The sequence below is a fragment of the Anabrus simplex genome, chromosome 11, assembly GCF_040414725.1.
Source record: "Anabrus simplex isolate iqAnaSimp1 chromosome 11, ASM4041472v1, whole genome shotgun sequence".
Classification (NCBI taxonomy): domain Eukaryota; kingdom Metazoa; phylum Arthropoda; class Insecta; order Orthoptera; family Tettigoniidae; genus Anabrus; species Anabrus simplex.
This window is the reverse complement of record NC_090275.1, coordinates 56,794,005-56,816,768: the sequence shown is the minus strand read 5'-3', so window position 1 is coordinate 56,816,768 and position 22,764 is coordinate 56,794,005. Positions and strand designations below refer to the sequence as shown.

Here is a 22,764-nt window from a genome sequence, read left to right as displayed (position 1 = left end):
GGCTGAATGGTCAACGAGGTGCTCTTCGGTTCAGAGGGCCCCGGGTTCGATTCGCGACCGGGTCCGAGATTTTAACCTTAAATGGTTAATTGCCTTGGCTCGGGGACTGGGTATTTGTGCTGTCTCCCAACATCCCTGCAATTCACACACCACACATAACACTATCCTCCACCACAATAACACGCAGTTACCTTCACATGACAGATGCCGCCCACCCTCATTGGAGGGTATGCCTTACAAGGGCTGCACCCGGTTAGAAATAGCCACACGAAATTATTATTATTATTATTATTATTATTATTATTATTACTACATATAATTCGCTGGGGCCATCAAGGACCACGTTAAGTCTTGTGCATTTGACACTGAACTTGGCCTTCTTTAGAGCCCAAATTTCCCTCATTCTTTGTGAGTGGGCCAGCTTACGCTCCTCTGTCCAAGGGGCACCGTGTCTTCTCTTCGGTTGCTCGTCTCGATTTAGCCCGTTCGTGAATATTTTCTTGCGGAAGAGATCTCTGTTAAGGGCGTCTTCAGCTGAGATATGTAGCATTTGCAGGTCTTCTTTGGTATTTCTAAACCAGGGAATTGTGGTTTTGGGGTTTGAATCAAAAAAGTGAAAGATTTCTTTAGTTAACTTTCTTCCGTCCATTCTTTTCAGATGACCGTAAAATCGTGCCCGTCTTTTTCTGATTGTGTCGGTAATTTTCTCTATTTTGCTGTAGACTTCCTTGTTGGAACTTTTTTGATGGATTCCATTTCTGTACTTTGATCCCAAGATTCCTCTCACAATTTTGCGTTCTCTTTTCTCCAGTTCTTCAAGGAGTCCTTTGTTGGCTTTTAGAGACAGGGTTTCGGCTGCATATAGAACTACTGGCTTCAGAACTGTTTCATAGTGACGTATCTTGGTGTTTTGGGAAAGGCATTTTTTGTTGTAGATTGTGCGGGATGTTTGGTAGGCTATTTCCAGTTTGCGTACTCGCTCCTGAAGTGCTTCTTTGTCCAGTCCATTTTTCATGATGATCTCACCCAGGTATTTGAAATTTGTCTACTCGGGTGATGTCCCCGTATTTCGTATGGAGTTTTGGTGGAGCCTCTTTGATGTTAGTCATTACTTCTGTTTTCTCAAACGATAATTATTATTATTATTGGCACAACTAAAATTACCGTGAAAGCTGGTCGTGCGGTTAGGGTCGGGCAGCTGTGAGCTTTCATTAGAGAGATAGAGGGTTGGAATCCCACTGTCGGCAGCCCTGAAGATGGTTTTCTGTGGTGTCCTATTTTCGTACCAGAAAAATGCTGGGGCTCTACCTTAATTGAGGATACGGCCGCTACCTTCCCAATCCTAGCTCTTCCCCAGCCTTCCGTCGCCGAAAACCGTCGATGTGTTCGTGACGTGATAAACAAGTATTTTAAAAAAATCCTACCCCCTAATGCCAATACAGAAACAGTAAGGGAGGTAAGAGAGGGGAACTCCCCTGTATGTTGGTAGCCCTGCACGTTACAGGTCCACTGGTATCGACCTATCGTCGCATTCTCTGCAGTTGGGGCGCAGCTGTGGGCGAGAAGTGTATGATATGGACGTTCAGTGACACATGTGATATATTGATCTGTTTAACACACAAAGAGTGGCTTGTAGAGTGAGTGGCTAACTTCACAAGAAGTGGAATCTAACATGACAAGTGACCGGTGAGTATCTGTTTCTGATATGATCAGAGGTGGTGGAATGATACAATAGTTAGGGGTTATGTTGTTCTATTTTATTACAACGAGTGGGACTCGAGACCAGAAATATACTGCTTAAAGAAAGAAAACCTTATCTATCGTCAAATAATGCTTTCGCTAGTGAGCATTTTGTGTCAAATATTGTTCGTTTATGAACTGTTAGCTATAGATTTATAATAATAAAATAATAATAATAATAATAATAATCCCTGGCTAAATGGTCAGCGTGCTGGTCTTTGGTCACGGTATTCCCGGGTTCGATTCCCCGCAGGGCCGGGAATTTTAACCATAACTGGTTAATTCCCCTGATACGGGGACTAGGTGTATGTCTCGTTTTCATCATCATTTCATCCTCATCACGACGTGCAGGTCGCCCACGGGAGTTAAATCAAAAGACCTGCACTTGGCGAGCCGAAGTCCTCGGTCACATCCCGGCACTAAAAGCCACACGCCGTTTCGTAATAATAATACCGAGTGAGTTGGCCGTGCGATTAGGGTCGCGCAGCTGTGAACTTGTATCCGGAGACAGTGAATTCGAACCCCACTGTCGGCAGCCCTGAAGATGGTTTCCCAGTTTCACACCAGGCAAATGCTGGGGCTTTACCTTAGTTAAGGCCACAGTCGATTCCTTCCCACTCCTAGCGCTTTCCTATCCCACCGTAGCCACAAGACCTGTCTGTGTTGATGCGACGTACAGCAAATTGAAAAGAAAAAAAATAATCATTTTAATAAAAGGGTAATAATAATAATGGACTCGTCGGGCTCAGACGGTACAGATTTCTCAGCCCAAGTTGACAGGTTCGAACCTGGTTCAGCCCGGTGATATTTGAAGGTGTTCAAATTCTCCAGCCTAGTGTCCGTAGAGTTATTGATTCCCGAGAAAACGCCCGAATCCCGGTCACTCCATGTGAGATTTGTGCCGGACAAAGCGGAGGCGGAACAGGTCTTTCTCCGAGTACTCCGGTTTTCCCTGTCGTCATTCATTCCAGCAACGTTCTTCAAACTCATTTCATTTAATCTGTCAGTCATAAATCATCGCTCCGGAGGAATGCGACAGGCTTCGGCAGCCGGCATGATTCCTATCCTCGGCGCTAATTAGGGCTTCATTCATTCCATCCCTGACCCGCTCAAATGACTGGAAACAGTCTGTGGATTTTCATTTTTCACCTTTCCCCGAATGACAAATTCCGGAAAACGAATAACCTCGATAGTTTTCTGTAATGTATGGAATGCTTAACTGAACACGAATATTTTGACCATTTTAAATTAGATGGCGGTATTAAGGTGTTATTGAAGCTACACTGTAAATTTGTAGTCTATGCGGTGAATGAAGTCATGTCCTCTGATGCTTTCTTTGTTCTGGCCATATTCGAGCACTAGTTGTCTTCCGAAACCGTAAGATGTGACTCTGGGTAAAAATATCCCTAAGTTGCGTCGTATATTTACTTCGCGGGTACATAAGTTGCGTTTTTGTTTACAGTCCTCTTTACGTCCCACTAACTACTGTTACGGTTTTCGGAAATGCCGAGGTGCCGGAATTTAGTCCCACATGAATTATTATTCGTGCCAGTAAATCTACCGAGACGAGGCTGACGTATTTGAGCACCTTCAAATACCATCGGACTGAGGTGGGATCGAACCTGCCAAATTGTGGTCAAAAGGCCAGCGCCTCAACCGTCTGAGCCACTCAGCCCAGCACAGCTAGGTCTTATGGCGACTATGGGATAGGAAAGGCCTGGAAGTGGGGAGGTTGCGACCGTGGGCCTTAATTAAGGTACAGCCTGGTGTGAAAATGGGAAACCACGCAAAACCATCTTCAGGGTTGCCGACAGTGGGGTATGAATCTAAGTTGCGTTCCATGGTTCTATAGAATTAAGGGTTGTTCATGCAGATTTCTTCTTCTTCTACTTCTTCTTCTTATTTTTCTTCTTTATCTGTTTACCCTCTAGGGTCGGTTTTTCCCTCGGAATCAGCGAGGGATCCCACCTCTACCGCCTCAAGGGCAGTGTCCTGGAGCTTCAGACTCTGGGTCGGGATACAACTAGGGAGGATGACCCGTACCTCGTCCAGGTGGTCTCATCTGCTATGATGAACAGGGGCCTTGCGGGGGAATGGGAAGATTGAAAGGGATAGACAAGGAAGACGGAAGGAAGCGGCCGTGGCCTTCGTACCATCCCGGCATTTGCCTGGAGGAGAAGTGGGAAACCACGGAAAAACACTTCCAGGATCGCTGAGGTGGGAATCGAACCAACCTCTACTCAGTTGACCTCCCGAGGCTGAGTGGAGCCCGTTTCAGCCCTCGTACCACTTTTCAAATTTCGTGGCAGAGCCGGAAATCGAACCCGGGCCTCCGGGGGTGGCAGCTAATCACACTAACCACTACACCGCAGAGGCGGACTATTTATTTATTTATTTATTTATTTATTTATTTATTTATTTATTTATTTATTTATTTAGTTATTTAGTTATTTATTTATTTATTTATTGTTTATAACGACGTGCTGTATTACTTCAGAGCAAATATTTCGTGGGTACACTGAACATGAATAAATTATGTGCGTTAAGAAAAACATAAATTATTAGCAAAATAAATTATTCTTCCCGTTTAGGATTGGCATTAAGACCGGTTAGTTTCGACATAAATATGTTACAGCTGGAAGTCATCCGGAAATTTGCGTAACGAAATAGTGTCATGTAACAAAATGTGTGACGGAAATGTGCCCCAGCAACCGCGCAAGCTGTTATGTAAGGTATGGATTGATGGTCAGACAATGTTACCTAGCAACCGTGTATGCTATATATTCTGACCGGCGGTGATCTAAAAGTAGCATCCGTTGATGGATGGCCATGACCTATGACATATTTATGTTCATTTGATTTTCTCATAGGCATATTTGACACCGTTTTGTCTGTCAGCGGTACGTTTAAAAATGCTAGTCTAATTCGGTATAATGTTAAATTACACTGTACGTGTAAAACATAGGCATTGTCTTTTAAAAAGTGATTAGTCTCAATTTGACTTACGTGGGAAAGTTCGTAAATGCATTCGTCTACAGAGCATTGAAATGTTTTACTATTGATAGGCAAGCATAAATTCCTGCAGCACTATAACTTCAAGGTATGTAAGTAACTTAAGATTATTCGGTGAAGCTGTACAATGAACGACTACACATGTTGGTATCGTATCCAGTGCGCGAATTAAATGCTTTAAACTAATGTAATGCATCGCACATATGCACGAAATAATAATAATAATAATAATAATAATAATAATAATAATAATAATAATAATAATAGTGAAACCAGAATGCCTTTACGCCAGCGAATGTCTCGCACTGAACTACAAGCTCGGTAAATTAGAAATATTAGAAAGAAGAATTAGACTATAAGGAAAATATTAGGTCCTCTAAGAATTTCAGAGTTTTGGAAATTAAGAAGTAACAATGAAATTTACCAGAACATAGAAAACATACCAGAAACAATAAGAAAAAGGAGATTGCTATTTCTTGGACACATTTACAGAATGGATGACAATAGACTAACTAAACGAATCTTCAAGTACCCTTGGGAAAAATCAACTACCACCTGGATTCAAGAAGTCAAGAAAGACCTCGAAAGGAACAACATAGGAGAAGAAGAATTATTGGAAAGAAAGATTTTTAGGAAGAAAGTCTTACAAATGGAAGGATTCCAAGGGAGGAAGGAAAAGAAAACAGGCACAAAGTGGACTGAAGACAGGAAAAAGAAGCACAGTGAAACAATGAAAGAATACTGGAAGAAAAGAAAAGAACTTAGGAGGAAGAATTTAAATTGTAACGTGGTCCTTAGAAGGCCGGAACGCAAGAAGGAGAAGAAGAAGAAGAATATGAACCAAATCAATCCCCATGGCGCAACATGGGCCTACCTGTGACTGGTGGTGGTGGTGATTATTGCTTTAAGAGGAAGTACAACTAGGCAACCATCCTCTATTTAACACTAATCAGAGGGGAAAATGAAAGGGATCCGACACTTCGAAAAATGAAGAGATCGGTCAAAGAAAGACAAGGGCCACGAAAGGCGTGAAAATGAAAGACTCCCTAGCCCTTGCAAACCTAATAGCGTCGGGGTCGGAAAAGAACAAGAGTTGACCAAGAGAGATCGGATAGGACAGATGAAAGTTAGGAGCCTGGCACAAGTGGAAGCAATGCCAGGACTCAGCTAAGGGCCCCGTGGTCGCCAACCCACGCTCCAAAGTACAGAGCCCCTGGGGCCTTTTTTAGTTGCCTCTTTCGACAGTCAGGGGATACCGTGGGTGTTATTCTACCGCCCCCACCCACAGGGGGATACCATGTGAATGCTGCTCAGCCTGAAGGCCTGCAGATTTCAAGGTGACGCGTGGTCAATAAGAGGCGGGCTCACTATCCGTATACCCAGGGACCGACAATACTAATAATAATAATAATAATAATAATAATAATAATAATAATAATAATAATAATAATAATAATAAAAACGCCGGGCTGAGTGGCGCTGGCCTTCTGACCCCAACTTGGCAGGTTCGATCCTGGCTCAGTCCGGTGGTATTTGAAGGTGCTCAAATACGTCAGCCTCGTGTCGGTAGATTTACTGGCACGTAAAAGAACTCCTGCAGGACTAAATTCCGGCACCTCGGCGTCTCCGAAAACCGAAAAAGTAGTTAGTGGGACGTAAAGCCAATAACATTATTATTATTATTATTATTATTATTATTATTATTATTATTATTATTATTATTATTATTATTATTAGTATTATTATTATTATTCGAGCACCACTGTCGGCAGCCCTGAAGATGGTTTTCTGTGGTTTCCCATTTTCACACCAGGCAAATGCTGGGGCTGTACCTTAATTAAGGCCACGGCCGCTTCCTTCCAATTCCTAGGCCTTTCCTATCCTATCGTCGCCATAAGACCTATCTGTGTCGATGCGACGTAAAGCAAATAGCAAAAACATATTTACAGGATTCTGTTTCTTATATACATAACTCCTCTAATAACAGCTATATGTTAAAAGAGTTTACCGGTACTAAAAATGAGCCTTGGCAAATCCCGTCCGTCCGTTCTACTGGACCAATTTGCTTCTTTTTTATTTTACTGTATTCTCTCCGGAACTACCTGCCGGGAATCACGAGCCATTGATACTTCAGCCAAATTGAGTAAACATAAAATCAAATCATTACATGATCACTGCAATAATTGCATGCGAAAGTTTACGTTAACTCGCAATACATTCTGTACTTAGAAGATTGCTAAGTATCTCTGACTTTCATTAATATTCTGATATATGTGATTTTCATCCATAGTCATGTCCGCCTCCGTAGCGTAACGGTTAGTGTTATTAGCTGCCGTCCTCGGGGGCCAGGGTTCGATTCCCGGTACTGCCAGAAATTTAAGAATGGCAGGAGGGCTGGTATGTGATTGGAAACAAACCCACATGCTTTTTTGACAGCTGTCATCCGCCATCTTTAATCAAGAGAGCACCGTGCTGCACTCTTCAGCTACTTACCTTTGAAATGTGGTGGCGGCAATTTGAAAAATTCCACGTGCTCTTGTTTGCAAACAAATCCACGTGCTTTTTTGACAGCTGTCATCCGCCATCTTTAATCCAGAGAGCATAGTGCTGCACTCTTTAGTTGAAATGTGGTGGTGGCAAATTCCACATTCTCTTGTTTGGAAACAAACTCACGTGCTTTTTTTGACAGCTGTCATCCACCATCTTTATTCAAGAGAGCGCCGTGCTGCACTCTTAAGTTGAAATGTGGTGGCGGCAAATTCGAAGTGCTTTACAAACACACGTGCTTTTTTGACAGCTACCATCCGCCATCTTTAATCAAGAGAGGACCGTGCTGCCCTCTTTAGCTACATACATTTAACATGTGATGGCAGCAAATTCGAAGTGCTTTACTAACTCACGTGCTTTTTTGACAGCTGTCATCCGCCATCTTTAATCAAGAGAGCACAGTGCTGCACTCTTTAGTTGAAATGGCACATGCACTGCACCACCTCGGGATGAGGACACGACTTTACTATCCATAGTCATGTCATTGCATGCAGCCATGTTTGATTACCTGTGAAGCCAGAGGGTATACACTGCCTCTGATCATGGAAAAATACTATTCTCTGTTAGATACTCTTTGATTGTCTGACCTTCCCCAGCTTCTAAATATACACAGCAGATGGCAGAACGTTCCTAATAACTTACATGCTGCTAAGAGATAACTGTCTACGTACAAACAGACCCCATCATTTCATACATAGACATTCCCTGGGAACACATATCGAAGGAAACCTAGCTACACTAGAAAGAGTGAAGGCCATCCATCTTAAAAAAAGTTCCCTGCCTGACAAAAAAGCGCTCCTTCGAGATTAATAATAATTATGTTAGGTTTTCGGAGACGCCGAAGTGTCTGAATTAAGTAAATCTACCGACAAGAGGCTGACGTATTTCAGCACCTTCAAATACCACCGAACTGAGCCAGGATCGAACCTGCCAAGTTGGGGTTCAACCGTCTGAGCCACTCAGCCCGGTAACCTATGAGCTCACAAGACGACCGTTCTATACAGAATAACTGCCATTAAAAGTACCATTGCCTTCTAAGTCACAATACCAAGCTTCACATCAAAAAACTGCAGGATAAAAAAAGCGAATATATGGATAGATTTGTACCATGATGACGTCAGAATGGAGGAATTCTGACTACGAACTGTGGCATAGCATAACGCGCTTCTTATTAAATGTTCATAAATCATTGAAGAGGACAGGCAAAACAATATGACTACAACAGGCATATCAAGACGAGTTATCTGACCTATTTATAACAAATCCTGCGGAGTAGCACGGCTCCTCTAGTTAACAATAAATATTTAAAATAAATTAAACTCGTAACTACTTCTTACATTATATTACAATACCATTGTTATGCTTTAGTCCGACTCATTGGCTGAATGGTCAGCGTTGAGGCCTTCGGTTCAGAGGGTCCCGGGTTCGATTCCCGGCCGGGATGGGGATTTTAATCGCTTCTGATTAATTCTTCTGGCCCGGGTATTTTTGTTTGTCGCAACACTTTCCTCTTCATATTCACACAACACAACACAACACACTACACTACCAACCACCACAGAAACACGCAATAATGATTACATCCCTCAATATAGGATTGGCGTGAGGAAGGGCATCCGGCCGTAAAACAGGGCCAAATCCCCCTGTGTGACACAGTTCGCACCCGCGACCCCACAGGTGTGGGAAAAGCGGTAGAAAAAGAAGATTATGTTTATGCCTTTCTTGCTATTTGCTTTACGTCGCACCGATACAAATATGTCTTAAGGCGACGATGGAAAAGGAAAGGGCTAGGACTGGGAAGGAAGCGGCCGTGGCCCTAATTAAGGTACAGCCCCAGCATTTACCTGGTGTGAAAATGGGAAACCACGGAAAACCATCGTCAGGGCTGCCGACAGTGGGGTTCGAACCCACTATCTACCGGATGCAAGCTCAAAGCTGCGCGCTCCTAACCGCACGGCCAACTCATCCGGTTTTTTTATGCTTTAGAAATATTTCTAACATAAGGAGTAAAGCGGATTAACTGTGGCTTATTGCTTGAGTTTACATAATCTGATAAACTCATCAACAATCCAATCATGTTTACCGGAAATCACATTAATTAGATAATTTAGTAATTGAAGATATAATGTATAGGCTATCTACTTGTTATTACATTTACAGTGCTGTTGTCTGTCTGTCTGTCTGTCTGTCTGTCTGTCTGTCTGTCTGTCTGTCTGTCTGTCTGTCTGTCTGTCTGTCTGTCTGTCTGTCTGTCTGTCTGTCTGTCTGTCTGTCTGTCTGTCTGTCTGTCTGTCTGTCTGTCTGTCTGTCTGTCTGTCTGTCTGTCTGTCTGTCTGTCTGTCTGTCTGTCTAGTGCTGAAACTCACTCGCTATTTATAGATTAGAGTAGATGTAGAGTCAGTAACAAATAAAAATATTAGCATAGGATAGGGTGGCATGAAGGGCTGCATAAATGCAGTCTATGGACGTCTGATGCTAAGTTTTAACTATTATATTCAGAGACTCAATGAAAAGTCACATAGCATTACAACACTGTGTAAAATCAAGCATTAAACCTGTTGTAAGTATATAAATACTCTCCGGGAAAATGAAGAAAGAACACCAGGAATTCGTCGACCCAGAGAGGGAAATTTTATTGATACACTCTTGAGGGTGTATGCAGTACGTAACACTGACAGGGCAGTACGCATATGAGTACAGTCGACAGGGCATACGCAATGTCAGTGCTAATACCGTGTATACCCTCCTTTTGTAGCAATACAGGCTGCTATTCCCCAATGGAGATGATCATACAGGTGACATAATATGTAGTCTTGCGGAATGACCTGCAATGCAATTTCTACCTGATGCCTCAGTTGGGCCAGATTTCCTACTGGTCGTGCAGACCGCAAGATCCGGTCCCAGACATGCTCAATGGGGGATAGATCTGGGGCTCGTGATGGCCAGAGTAGTTGACATACACCTTGGAGAGAATGCTGGGTGGCACGGGATGTCGCCTTGTTGGCCCATGAATGGTAGCAGAACAGATTGAATGATGGTTTGGATATATTGTGCACTGTTCAATGTTCCCTCGACGATCACCAGAGGAGAATGGCCAGTGTAGGATGTGACTCTCCACACCATGATACCGGGTGTGCCTCTGCCGTATACACTCAAGACGTTGGTGCTCACCTGCAATACGCCAAACACACGTGTAAGACCATCATTGACACAAAGGCAGAAGCGACTCTCATCACATAAGACGATACGTCTCCCTTCGTCCTTCCATTAACGCCTATCGTGACACCACTGCAGGCATGCTGCACGATGTTGGGGCGTGAGCGGCAAACCCCCTCAAACTCCGTCAGTTGCAGAAACGGTTCACATACATGCTGTCGCGGCATGCAACAACCTTGCAGGCACAGATGGAGCTCCGTATACCACGGTAAAATGGCTGCCACTGGCTCTGGTCTCTGGTGGTGACCATCTGTTGCACGCTTGCAACATTCCACTGCTGATAACGCGGTTTCTGGTGTGTCCGCAGCGTTGGGCGTTTGATCACCGCATGCATTGTCCCCTCGCAGTGTCCCGTGAAAGTATGGCAGGCCTTACTCACTTGCGTCAAGGTGTTCTTTTTTCATTTTGCCGGAGTGTATATTACGTTTTACTGAATGAATAACAGGAATTTTATTTTTCTTAGTGGAATGTCTGCCATTCCTATCAAATAAATTGTAAATCCTAACTTGCACGCTTCAGCCCTGTACATTTGTTCTTGTAGCGTGTCAGTTTTCTTTGAATGTGTAAATACAGGAAAATATATAAAACTATGTCTATTAATATCGAACGTGGCATAAATCAAATCGAAATATTTTAAAAGGTCGGTTTTTCTTGCGATTATAGTGGTTTTTCATTAATACTGTACTCCAATTAACGTGCGAGGAGAGCTTTGTAATCACAACCGAATGTTACTACACATGTCCCGTTCGCTCGCTTGATTCTGACGTACATTTGGTACTACAAATGGGCAAAAAATAAAATGAACAGTTCAATGCAATGTCCTGTTCCGAATTGCCTGTAGTCCAGCGGGATTGATCTAGCAACATCTTGTTCGGATATAGGCTAACAATGTTCCATATCGCCTGTAGTCCAGCGGGATTGATCTAGCAACATCTTGTTCGGATATAACAGTGTTCCGTGTCGCCTGCAGTCCAGCGGGATTGATCTAGCAACATCTTGTTCGGATATAGGCTAACAATGTTCCATATCGCCTGTAGTCCAGCGGGATTGATCTAGCAACATCTTGTTCGGATATAGGCTAACAATGTTCCATATCGCCTGCAGTCCAGCGGGATTGATCTAGCAACATCTTGTTCGGATATAACAGTGTTTCGTGTCGCCTGCAGTCCAGCGGGATTGATCTAGCAACATCTTGTTCGGACACAACAGTGCTCCATATCGCCTGCAGTCCAGCGGGATTGATCTAGCAACATCTTGTTCGGATACAACAGTGCTCCATATCACCTGTAGTCCAGCGGGATTGATCTAGCAACAACTTTTTCGGATATAAAAATGCTCCGTATAGCCTGTAGTACAGCGAGATTGATCTAGCAACATCTTGTTCGGATATAACAGTGTTCCGTGTCGCCTGCAGTCCTGCGGGATTGATCTAGCAACCTCTTGTTCGGATATAACAGTGTTCCGTGTCGCCTGCAGTCCAGCGGGATTGATCTAGCAACATCTTGTTCGGATATAACAGTGTTCCGTGTCGCCTGCAGTCCAGCGGGATTGATCTAGCAACATCTTGTTCGGATATAACAGTGTTCCGTGTCGCCTGCAGTCCTGCGGGATTGATCTAGCAACATCTTGTTCGGATATTAAAATGCTCCGTATAGCCTGTAGTCCAGCGGGATTGATCTAGCAACATCTTGTTCGGATATTAAAATGCTCCGTATAGCCTGTAGTCCAGCGGGATTGATCTAGCAACATCTTGTTCGGATATTAAAATGCTCCGTATACCTGTAGTCCAGCGGGATTGATCTAGCAACATCTTGTTCGGATACAACAGTGCTCCATATCGCCTGCAGTCCAGCGGGATTGATCTAGCAACATCTTGTTCGGATATAACAGAGTTCCGTTTCGCCTGTAGTCCAGCGGGACTGATCTAGCAACATCTTGTTCGGATATAACAGTGTTCCGTGTCGCCTGCAGTCCAGCGGGATTGATCTAGCAACATCTTGTTCGGATATAACAGTGTTCCGTATCTCATGCAGTCCAGCAGGATTGGTCTAGAAACGCCACGGCAAGACCGAGCCGGTCTTGGCCACGGGCTAGGTATTTGAGAACCTCGCAAGCACCGCTGGTTGGCTGATTGTTCCGACTCCGGTGGTAGTGATTTCTGTTTTAAGAAGAAGTACAACTAAGCAACCATCCTCTATATAACACTAAATCAGAGAGAGAAAATGGGAGGAATCCGACACTTCGAAAAATGAAGGTATCGGCCAAAGGAAGACAAGAGCCACGAAAGGCGCGAAAAACCATCTTCAGGGGTGCCGACAGTGGGATACGAACCCACTATCTCCCGAATGCAAGCTCATAGCTGCGCGCCTCTAACTGTACTATCAATTCGCTAGATTGATACGAGATTTTCTTCAGCTCTTAGTTACGGGAAGAAGGGCACAGTAAAGAGATAACATTACCGACCTAGTAGTATATATGGACGAACACTGGTTGCCATGATTACAATGGTGTTGGGGAAATTGATGACGCTAATTCAAGATACATGATGATGATGATGATAATGATGATGATGATGATGATGGTGATGATGATGATGATGTTTGTTGTTTAAAAGTGCCTAACAGCTTGGTCATCGGCTCCTAATGTTACGAGATGCAACGAAATGAAACGGTAATTAAAACTTCAAAATGTATCCACTGACTTAAATATAAAGTGAATGTTGTTGAAACAATTACCTGAATCCAAATAAAAAATCAGTGGATCCAATTCACCGTGCCTTCTTTTCTGAGATGATGCTTGTTATAAAAATGGTCCAAAATACAGGTCACCGGCCTATGGTGTTCCTCCTATAGTGGTACTAAACACAGGTAACGTAGACTCATGGTTCCTCGCATGATGGCACCAATCACAGGCAACACAGACCCACGCTGTTCCTCACATAGTGGTACTAATCACGGGCAACAGCCAAACCCGTGGTGTCCCTCACATAGTGGTACCAATCACGGGCAACAGCCAAACCCGTGGTGTTCCTCACATAGTGGTACTAATCACGGACAACAGCCAAACCCGTGGTGTCCCTCACATAGTGGTACCAATCACGGGCAACAGCCAAACCCGTGGTGTTCCTCACATAGTGGTACTAATCACGGGCAACAGCCAGACCCGTGGTGTTCCTCACATAGTGGTACTAATCACGGGCAACAGCCAAACCCGTGGTGTTCCTCACATAGTGGTACTAATCACGGGCAACAGCCAAACCCGTGGTGTTCCTCACATAGTGGTACTAATCACGGGCAACAGCCAAACCCGTGGTGTTCCTCACATAGTGGTACTAATCACGGGCAACAGCCAAACCCGTGGTGTTCCTCGCATAGTGGTACTAATCACGGGCAACAGCCAAACCCGTGGTGTTCCTCGCATAGTGGTACTAATCACGGGCAACAGCCAAACCCGTGGTGTTCCTCACATAATGGTACTAATCACGGGCAACAGCCAAACCCGTGGTGTTCCTCACATAGTGGTACTAATCACGGGCAACAGCCAAACCCGTGGTGTTCCTCACATAGTGGTACTAATCACGGGCAACAGCCAAACCCGTGGTGTTCCTCATATAGTGGTACTAATCACGGGCAACAGTCAAACCCGTGGTGTTCCTCACATAGTGGTACTAATCACGGGCAACAGACAAACCCGTGGTGTTCCTCACATAGTGGTACTAATCACGGGCAACAGCCAAACCCGTGGTGTTCCTCACATAGTGGTACTAATCAGAGGCAACGTAGACTCGTGGTTTTCTTCATATAGTGGTACTAATCACGGGCAACAGACAAACCCGTGGTGTTCCTCACATAGTGGTACTAATCACGGGCAACAGACAAACCCGTGGTGTTCCTCACATAGTGGTACTAATCACGGGCAACAGACAAACCCGTGGTGTTCCTCACATAGTGGTACTAATCAGAGGCAACGTAGACTCGTGGTTTTCTTCATATAGTGGTACTAATCACGGGCAACAGACAAACCCGTGGTGTTCCTCACATAGTGGTACTAATCACGGGCAACAGACAAACCCGTGGTGTTCCTCACATAGTGGTACTAATCACGGGCAACAGCCAAACCCGTGGTGTTCCTCACATAGTGGTACTACTCATAGGTAACGTAGACCCATTCTGAACACGGGGGAACCGACACATTCTAGCGCAGCGTACGGCACCTCTTCTCGCATGGACGTTAGTCCGAGAAGCCCCACTGAACAACAAACGACCTGGGTTTTTTTATGGTATTTCAGTCATTTTTAACAGAACGCATGTTGGCGACCCTGTTTATGACGCAAATAAATATTAATTGCCAAATGCTGAGTTCCAAACGGATTTGTAAAATGCTTGTGTTGTCATAAGTATGACGTCACGAAAATGATGTGTTGTTTTTTTTTTCCCTAGTGAATTGCTAGAATAAAATTCGCCTTGCATACGCAATAGCGAATTGATAAAGATGAATCATTACGAAGGATTTCTAATCTCCTTAATGTTGGAAAAAGCACAGTTATTGACTGGTGCCGTATTGATAAGTCTACTGAGAGTTTCTGTACTCAAGTGGAAACAGAAGTACCTAGTACTTTCAACACGTCGCACCTTAAGGAAACCTAAAAATGAATTCGTAGACGATGCGTTGTGGGTTTGGTTCATGCAAGAGCGCCAACGAGGCACTCTTACAAGTGGCCCAAATTTTTAAAAAAGCAATTATTGTACACTCAAAACTTCAAAACGAAAGCACATCTTTGGCTTGTGATGGATGGCTTACAAGCTGGAAAAAACGTTACGGAATTCATTTCCTTGATATTTGTGGTGAATAACTTCCAGCTGATAAGTCATTTAGAGGAATTACAACTGGGCAACTATCCTCTCTTAATGACTAATGAGAGAGGAAAACGGAAGAGGTCCTGCTTCAAAGAATGAAGGCATCAGCAAAAGAAACGGAAGATCCACGAAGGGCGTGACAATTAAAAACCGTCAGGTGGTGGTGGTGATTATTGTTTTAAGAGGAAGTACAACTAGGCAACCATCCTCTATATAACACTAATCAGAGTGAAAGTATGGAAGGGGTCCGACACTTCGAAAAATGAAGATATCGGCCAAAGGAAGACAAGGGCCACGAAGGGCATGAAAATGAGACTGTTTAGACCTCGAAGGCTCTAATACCGTCGGGGTCGGAAAAGAACAAGAGTTGACCAAGGGTGGTCGGATAGGATAGATGAAAGTGTGGAGCCTGGCACAAGTAAGTGGAGGCAATGCCACGACTCAGCTAAGGGTCTCGTGGTCGTCAACTCATTCTCGCAAGTTAAGAGTTAGTCGCCTCTTATGACAGTCAGGGGATAGCGTAAATATATTATACCGACTCCTCCCCCCCCCCCTCCCCGCATCCATAGGAGGTAAATGTAAACAACATATTCAATTACTAAAATGACTTCCATAAAATAAAGTTACATTAATATTTGTGAATGGAATAATAATAATAATAATAATAATAATAATAATAATAATAATAATAATAATAATAATAATAATAATAATGCGCAGAATAGATCTGGAAGCTCAAGATGATATTGCAACACCGCCAGTCGAATCGCACTGTCGTCACTTTCGTAGACTTTAAAAAAACATACGACATTCATATGCTGCATGAATGTGGGGTGCATAGCAAAACAACTGCGTTAATTGAACAGACTTTGACAGAAACAATCTCTAAAGTAAATTAATTACCCGGACTCCATAGGAAGCCAGACTTCATGAAATAACCATCAAAACTGGCCTTCAAATCTCTTACGAGAAAACACAATACATGGACTCCAAGAACCTCTGCAAACCAAAAAATATGGCAACTTCGCACAAGTTAAACACTTCAAGTACTTAGGTAAAATTATTGGGAACAATGGAAGTGAAGAAATAGCTAATATAACACATGCAGAAAAGTTACGTAAAGCCTACACAATCACTTGGAATATGTACAACAAGAAATCGCTTTCCACCAAAGCCAAACTCAGCCACTACCGCACAGTTGTTCTCCCAGGAGCACTCAACGCAACTGAGACGTCATTCTTAACCATCAACATCAAGGACATAGAGAAAATAGAACGGCACATACTCAAGAAGATATTTGGACCCAAGATTCAAGACGGTATCTGGATGCGTAAAGTGGTGGTGGTGGTGATTATTGTTTAAAGAGGAAGTACAACTAGGCAACCATCCTCTATATAACACTAATCAGAGGGAAAATACGGAAGGGGTCCGACACTTCGAAAAATGAAGATGTCGGCCAAAGGAAGACAAGGGCCACGAAGGGCGTGAAAATGAAAGACTCCCTAGCCCTCGCAAACCTAATAGCGTCGGGGTCGGAAAAGAACAAGAGAGATGACCAAGGGAGGTCGGATAGGATAGGTGAAAGTGAGGAGCCTGGCACAAGTAAGTGGAAGCAATGCCCAGACTCAGCTGAGGGCCCCGTGGACGCCAACCCACGCTCCACAGTTCAGATCCCCTCAGGCCCCTTTTAGTGGCCTCTTACGACAGGCAGGGGATACCGGGATACAGGGGGATCTGGATGCGTAAAAGCTCAGAAGAACTGTATTCTATGACTGAGTGATTCTCCTCAGTTGCACGGAAGAGGCGTATGAAATTTTACGCACACACAGCACGAGTGGATGACTCTCGACTGACTAAAAACATCTTTTTCATCATTAACAGAACCCGACAAACCAAATTACGCTGGTTAGTAGACACTCAAAGCGACTTTGCAGAAATTAATATTGAACCAGTGGCAACTACACGGACTACATTCAGAAAGAAAATCAGTTCACATAAGTTCACATCCAAGACCAAACAGCCAGGAACTTGAAAGTCAAAAATGCTTGGACACAAGAGAGAAGACAAGACCATACTGAAAGGATGAGGAGGGTTTGACAGGGTACGAAGAACAAGAAGTCCAGTGCTAAATAATAGTTCTACGTGCTCCTTAGAGGGCAAACCGGAAAATAATAATAATAATAATAATAATCGCCCGTGCCCAGTGGGTAAGATCGTGTATAATGATGCGTCTTATGTCAGCTTATAGAGAAGAACTGTACTTCGTTTGTGGCCTCTGAGGAATAATAGTGGTTTAACTTTTGGTGCTAAAAGTGTGTTAGTGTTATCTTGTGATTTTGTTCTTGTATAATAGTGTTTTTGGGGTAATATGTAATATTAATTTTGTGCCGTAAATATCCGCCATCTTGGTAACTGCGACAATTAATCCAATTATCTGAATAATGGTTTTGATCCAAATGAGCCATTTTTGTTTTCCTTTGTCATTACTTCCAAAGAAACCTCGAATAAGATATGCACTATTCTTTATATTCTCGGCGTTACCTAGGTCACACATCTTTAAGACCGGCAATGTGACACCTCTGTACTGGACAGCGTACTACATTATTACCTGGTCAGTTCACGTTGGGGTTTAGTTCCGAGCTAAGTAAGAACCAAGCATAACCCTCCGTGAGACACTGGGATGGGGCTCTCAACCGTGACACGGCGCGTCCCAATGGCTAATAGAGGAAGTTTCCTGTAGATATACAGGACAGGTGCGAATAAGACCTAGTCAAATAAGCAATCGCGGATCAACTGAGGTGAACAGTACTGTGGTCAACGGCTTCGATGGCAGAAGAGGACTTATGTCTCAATGGCAAAGAGGGCGGAAGAACCAAAAATGAAATCCACTTCGCGTTTGACTTGGACCGAGCGGCAAAGTGGCCAGCGTCTGTTTACCCAGTAGGTACGGCTGCACAAATTACGTTCCAGAAACTAGCAATCACTGGTCCTAAACTCTCAGTGAAAACACTGGACTAATCCTTGATTACAAGCAATTTTGATTCGTGAGAGTAATTACAGAATAACCCCAGGTGGTAACCAATCCACCCGTCCATGGACGGCAACCAGGTTTGTAGATTTTTGGGGACCTGGCCTACCACGATCACAGAGAAAGTCGGAGTTCTCTTGCAAACTACCATCAAAGAAACCCACATACATCGGGACCTTCAATATTAACACATGACTACAACCAGGCAAACTACACACCTTAACATCAGAACTAGATCGACAAAGGATACAGATACTTGCTCTTCAGGAAACACGCCTTACAGATGAAAGCACACTAGATTATGGTATTTACCATATTTTCAAAAGTATAGCAGACAAACGAATAGGAAGATGTGGCACTCCTCTCTTGGGTGTGGCTTTTGTAGTTCACAAAATTATTCGATAAAAGAAGTCACTCCCATAAGCAATAGAGCAGGGCCTCTCAAACGCCCAAACTCTCACGCGTGCAGAGCGAGGTGCATAGGCTCTGTGCACTGTGCATCGGTACGCTTCGCCTCAACTCGGCTTGACTCGGATGGTGTAGTGTGCTGAGAGCGACGAAGCGTTTGGTGGTAGACGACGTGTTTATCAGTGAAATAGACAAGCGCACGACAACAACATAATAATGGAGCAACCTGTTTCGAAGAAAGCAAAGACTTCCGAAAGTCCATTTCAATCGAACTGGGAACTTTCGGTTTTTTTTTGTTTGTTTGTCGTGACGATAACGCCAAATGCTTAATCTGTGGGACGATAATTACGTGCGTAAGAAAATCATCTATTGAAAGACACTACAATAGACTACATTCGGAAAATTATTGTGAAATCATAGGAGACGTCAGAGAGAAAGAATTAAGGAAGTTGAAACAGCTTGAAGAAGAGCATTCTATATCCACAAATGAGTTTTGTTCCAGTACTGTAGCATTTTCATTTTGGTTACGGGTTCTGCATTTTTTTAAATTATGTTTACATTCCTCTCAAACATGTATGTGTATTTCTAATTCACTTTTTTAATTTTTTTAATAACACTGGTAACCTTGTCCCATACAACTGTGCGTCTCCGCTCACCACACGTAAACATTTCGCAGTGGGGGAGAAACAGCAGTGAAGGTGAGGAACGCGGAGACAGGCCGAACGGGGAGACAGGTGTAGGGAGAGAGGAGTGGGGGGTCTGCACTCTGGTCAACCAAGCGAAGTCGTCTTTTGCACCGTGCACAGTGCATGCACCACGCGCATGCACCCTGAGAGGCCCTGCAATAGAGTAATGACGATGTGCGTACAACATGCGAACAAAAAATACACACTAATTAATGTGCATGCACCCACGAACATTGAAAATAAGAAGGACTTGCAGAAGGTAGAACAATACTGGTCTAAACTCGAAAGAATCTTCACAACACTCCGCAGAGAAGACACAAAGATATTACTAGGTGATTTCAGTGCAGAGATTGGTAGGGAAAAAGAATACCAAAAGACCGTAGGCAAATACCTTGCTCGTAAATTCACCAACAAGAATGGTATAAGACTTACTGAACTGTGTTAACAGAACAACCTGAATATAATGTCCACCTCTCTGAGGAAGCATCCTCGAAAACAGAAGACCTGAAGATCACCTTTACAATCTCTTGGAAAATATCAGATCGACCATGTGGTCATCACACATCCTTTACAGAAAGAAATTCATGATGTGCAAGTTCGAAGAGGAGCTAATATTGATTCCGACCACTATTTAGTGCGTATCAAAGTGAAATTTACCCCGAAAAGAATTCACTACAAGAAACCTGAAGATAATGTCCACCTCTCTGAGAAAGCATTCGTAATCTTCAGAAGTTCGACACGTAAAATACGAAGGAAACTAATATAAAAGAAGAATGGGAAAAGGAAAAGGCGAACACCTGGCAACAGTTCCATGACAAAATCATTACGAAAGCTAAAGAGACGATCGATTGGAGAAGAATACGAAACACCCATGGTGGGACTCTGCATGTGAAGAAGCATTGGCAAAGCGAAAGAGAGCTTTTCAAAAATATAACTGGAAGAAGTCACTCGAGACTCCACAACACTATCTTCAGACAAGGAAGGAAGTGTCAAAAGTAATTAGACAAACGAAGATCAGATATATGAAGGACCAATTGGAATCTATAGAAAAAGATTTCCGAGATCACAATGTGCGAGACTTCTACAGGACTTTCCGCAGGAAGAATCCGAGGATACACCCCACAGAATTGATGCTTCCGAAAACAAGACGGAAAACTCGCGCTGTCTAACCAGGATAATTGTAAGGAGTTGGCTCGATATTTCTCTGAATTACTCAGTTGCCAGGATCCAACATCACCTGAATCCCTACCACGTACCAAATAAGAAATCCAGAGACACGTCTTCGGACTCAAAAATAACAGGGCGTCTGGAGAAGATGGCATAGTTCCAGAACTCTTAAAGAACATAGGCCCAAATACACTTGATGAGCTCACACTAATAATCATGGACATCTGGAAAAAAGAAAAGCTACCTGAAGAATGGAAATGTGCACTTATCCATCCGTTACACAAGAAAGGCGACAGAACGGATGTAAATAACTACAGAGGGATTTCTCTCGTTCAAGTCACCTACAAGATTCTCTCCGCGTGTCTTCTTCAAAGAGTACAAGAACAGTTTGAATACAAAATTGGAGAATATCAAGCTGGTTTCCGACCTGGACGTTCCTGTGTTGAACAAAATTTTAACCTGAAGACTATATAGAAATATAGAGCAACCCGAAGCTCTCCGATTATTTGTAGTTTTCGACTTCAAGAAAGCGAACGATTCGATTGATCGACAGTCTCTATTTAACATCTTAGAAGAACAAGGACTTGATCCAAAGACATTAAGACTCATCAAAGAAACACTCGCGGACACGAAGTCAAAAGTGAAATTCACGGGTGAAGTATCGGATACCTTTGCGATGAAGACCAGCGTGCGACAGGATGACGGATTGTCACCACTGCTTTTCAACTTTTTTCTAGATAAAGTAATTGGAGAATGGGAGAAGGAATTGAAAGCTCAGAAGCACTGGAAACCCATTCAACTTGGACGAAAGAACGATGACATAAAGGTCAGTTGTTTAGCTTTCGTAGACGACCTAGCGATACTAACAGACAGTGATATTTCAGCGATCAAACAGATTGAAGTCCTCAAGGAATGCGCTGAAAAAACTGGCCTACAAATCTCATTCGAGAAGACCAAGTTCATTTGCACTAAATTCAACATTCAGGAATTACAAACAAAATATGGGCAGATCAAGCGAGTTCCATACTTTAAATATCTCGGTGAGATCCTAGAACCAACAAGGTTGAAAAAAGAAGCACAGAAATTCTATGAACACGTTCACGGACTATCGTATTCAAGGCTAACGCACAAGATTTTGTACATCCTGAAAACTGAAGAACGTACCATGGCTTCAAGATGTTAAAAATTATCTGGAAAAGGCCTGGATAGAAACATAAGAAATACTGGACAGAAACATTTACCGTCAGAAGATAAATATTATCAGCACACACTATCTGGATGCATTTACACCCTAGTGCTGAATCGGTCGACCTCGGCAATCTTCGAGATTCGTACTGGCAACCTTTGAAACACAAACTATGAATCGCTTAAGCATCGTTGTGCGACATCTGGCGTACACCTTACGTACTAGTACTGTTGTTGTTTACACAGCAAAGCCAAACTATAGAATTCATGCTAGGAACAAGATTCGCATCGAGAAATGTTATATAATATGTATGTGACATAGTTGTTGGCTTAAGATGATAACGGTTTAGAAACTTCATATCGATCGATCATATCCTCGATTCAATTCAGATTTCATTTTCAATCAGTTGGCAGCACTTCCGGAACCGGGACAGCTCCCTCCTTACTCCTCACCGCCCTACACAAATGCACCAAGATAAAGTGTGCCGATAATAGATGGGTAGTAAAGCCAGAGAATGAAGTCCCTAAAAGATCGGGGACTAAGTGGTCAGAGGAAAGAAAACAGGTACACAGTGAAAGAATGAAAGCAATATGGTCTGTTAGAAAGGCGAATCATAAATGTAATGTGTGTTCCAACAGGGTCCATACGCACGCGGTTAGGGGCGTGCAGCCGTGAGCTCGCATCCGGGAGATAGTGGGTTCGAATCCCGCCGTCGGCAGCCCTGAAGATGGTTTTCCGTGGTTTCCCATTTTCACAGCAGGCAAGTGCTGGGGCTGTACCTTAATTAAGGCGACGGCCGCTTCCTTCCCAATCCTAGGCCGTTCCTCTCCCATCGCCATAAGACCTATCTGTGTCGGTGCGACGTGAAGCAAATAATAATAATAATAATAATAATAATAATAATAATAATAATAATAA

At 43.3% G+C, this 22,764-nt stretch overlaps 1 protein-coding gene across 2 annotated transcripts in view; it reads left to right on the top strand.

Annotated features, from left to right (window-relative positions):
• Window positions 1-1,550: 1,550 nt before the first annotated feature.
• LOC136883085 (uncharacterized) overlaps window positions 1,551-22,764 on the top strand; it is a 58,797-nt gene continuing 37,583 nt past the window's right edge. For both annotated transcript variants that reach the window (XM_067155260.2, XM_067155259.2), the window contains exon 1: window positions 1,551-1,686. In XM_067155260.2, coding sequence (XP_067011361.1) covers window positions 1,673-1,686 — 14 coding nt within the window. In that variant the 5' untranslated portion in view covers window positions 1,551-1,672. The remainder of the gene's footprint in view (window positions 1,687-22,764) is intronic.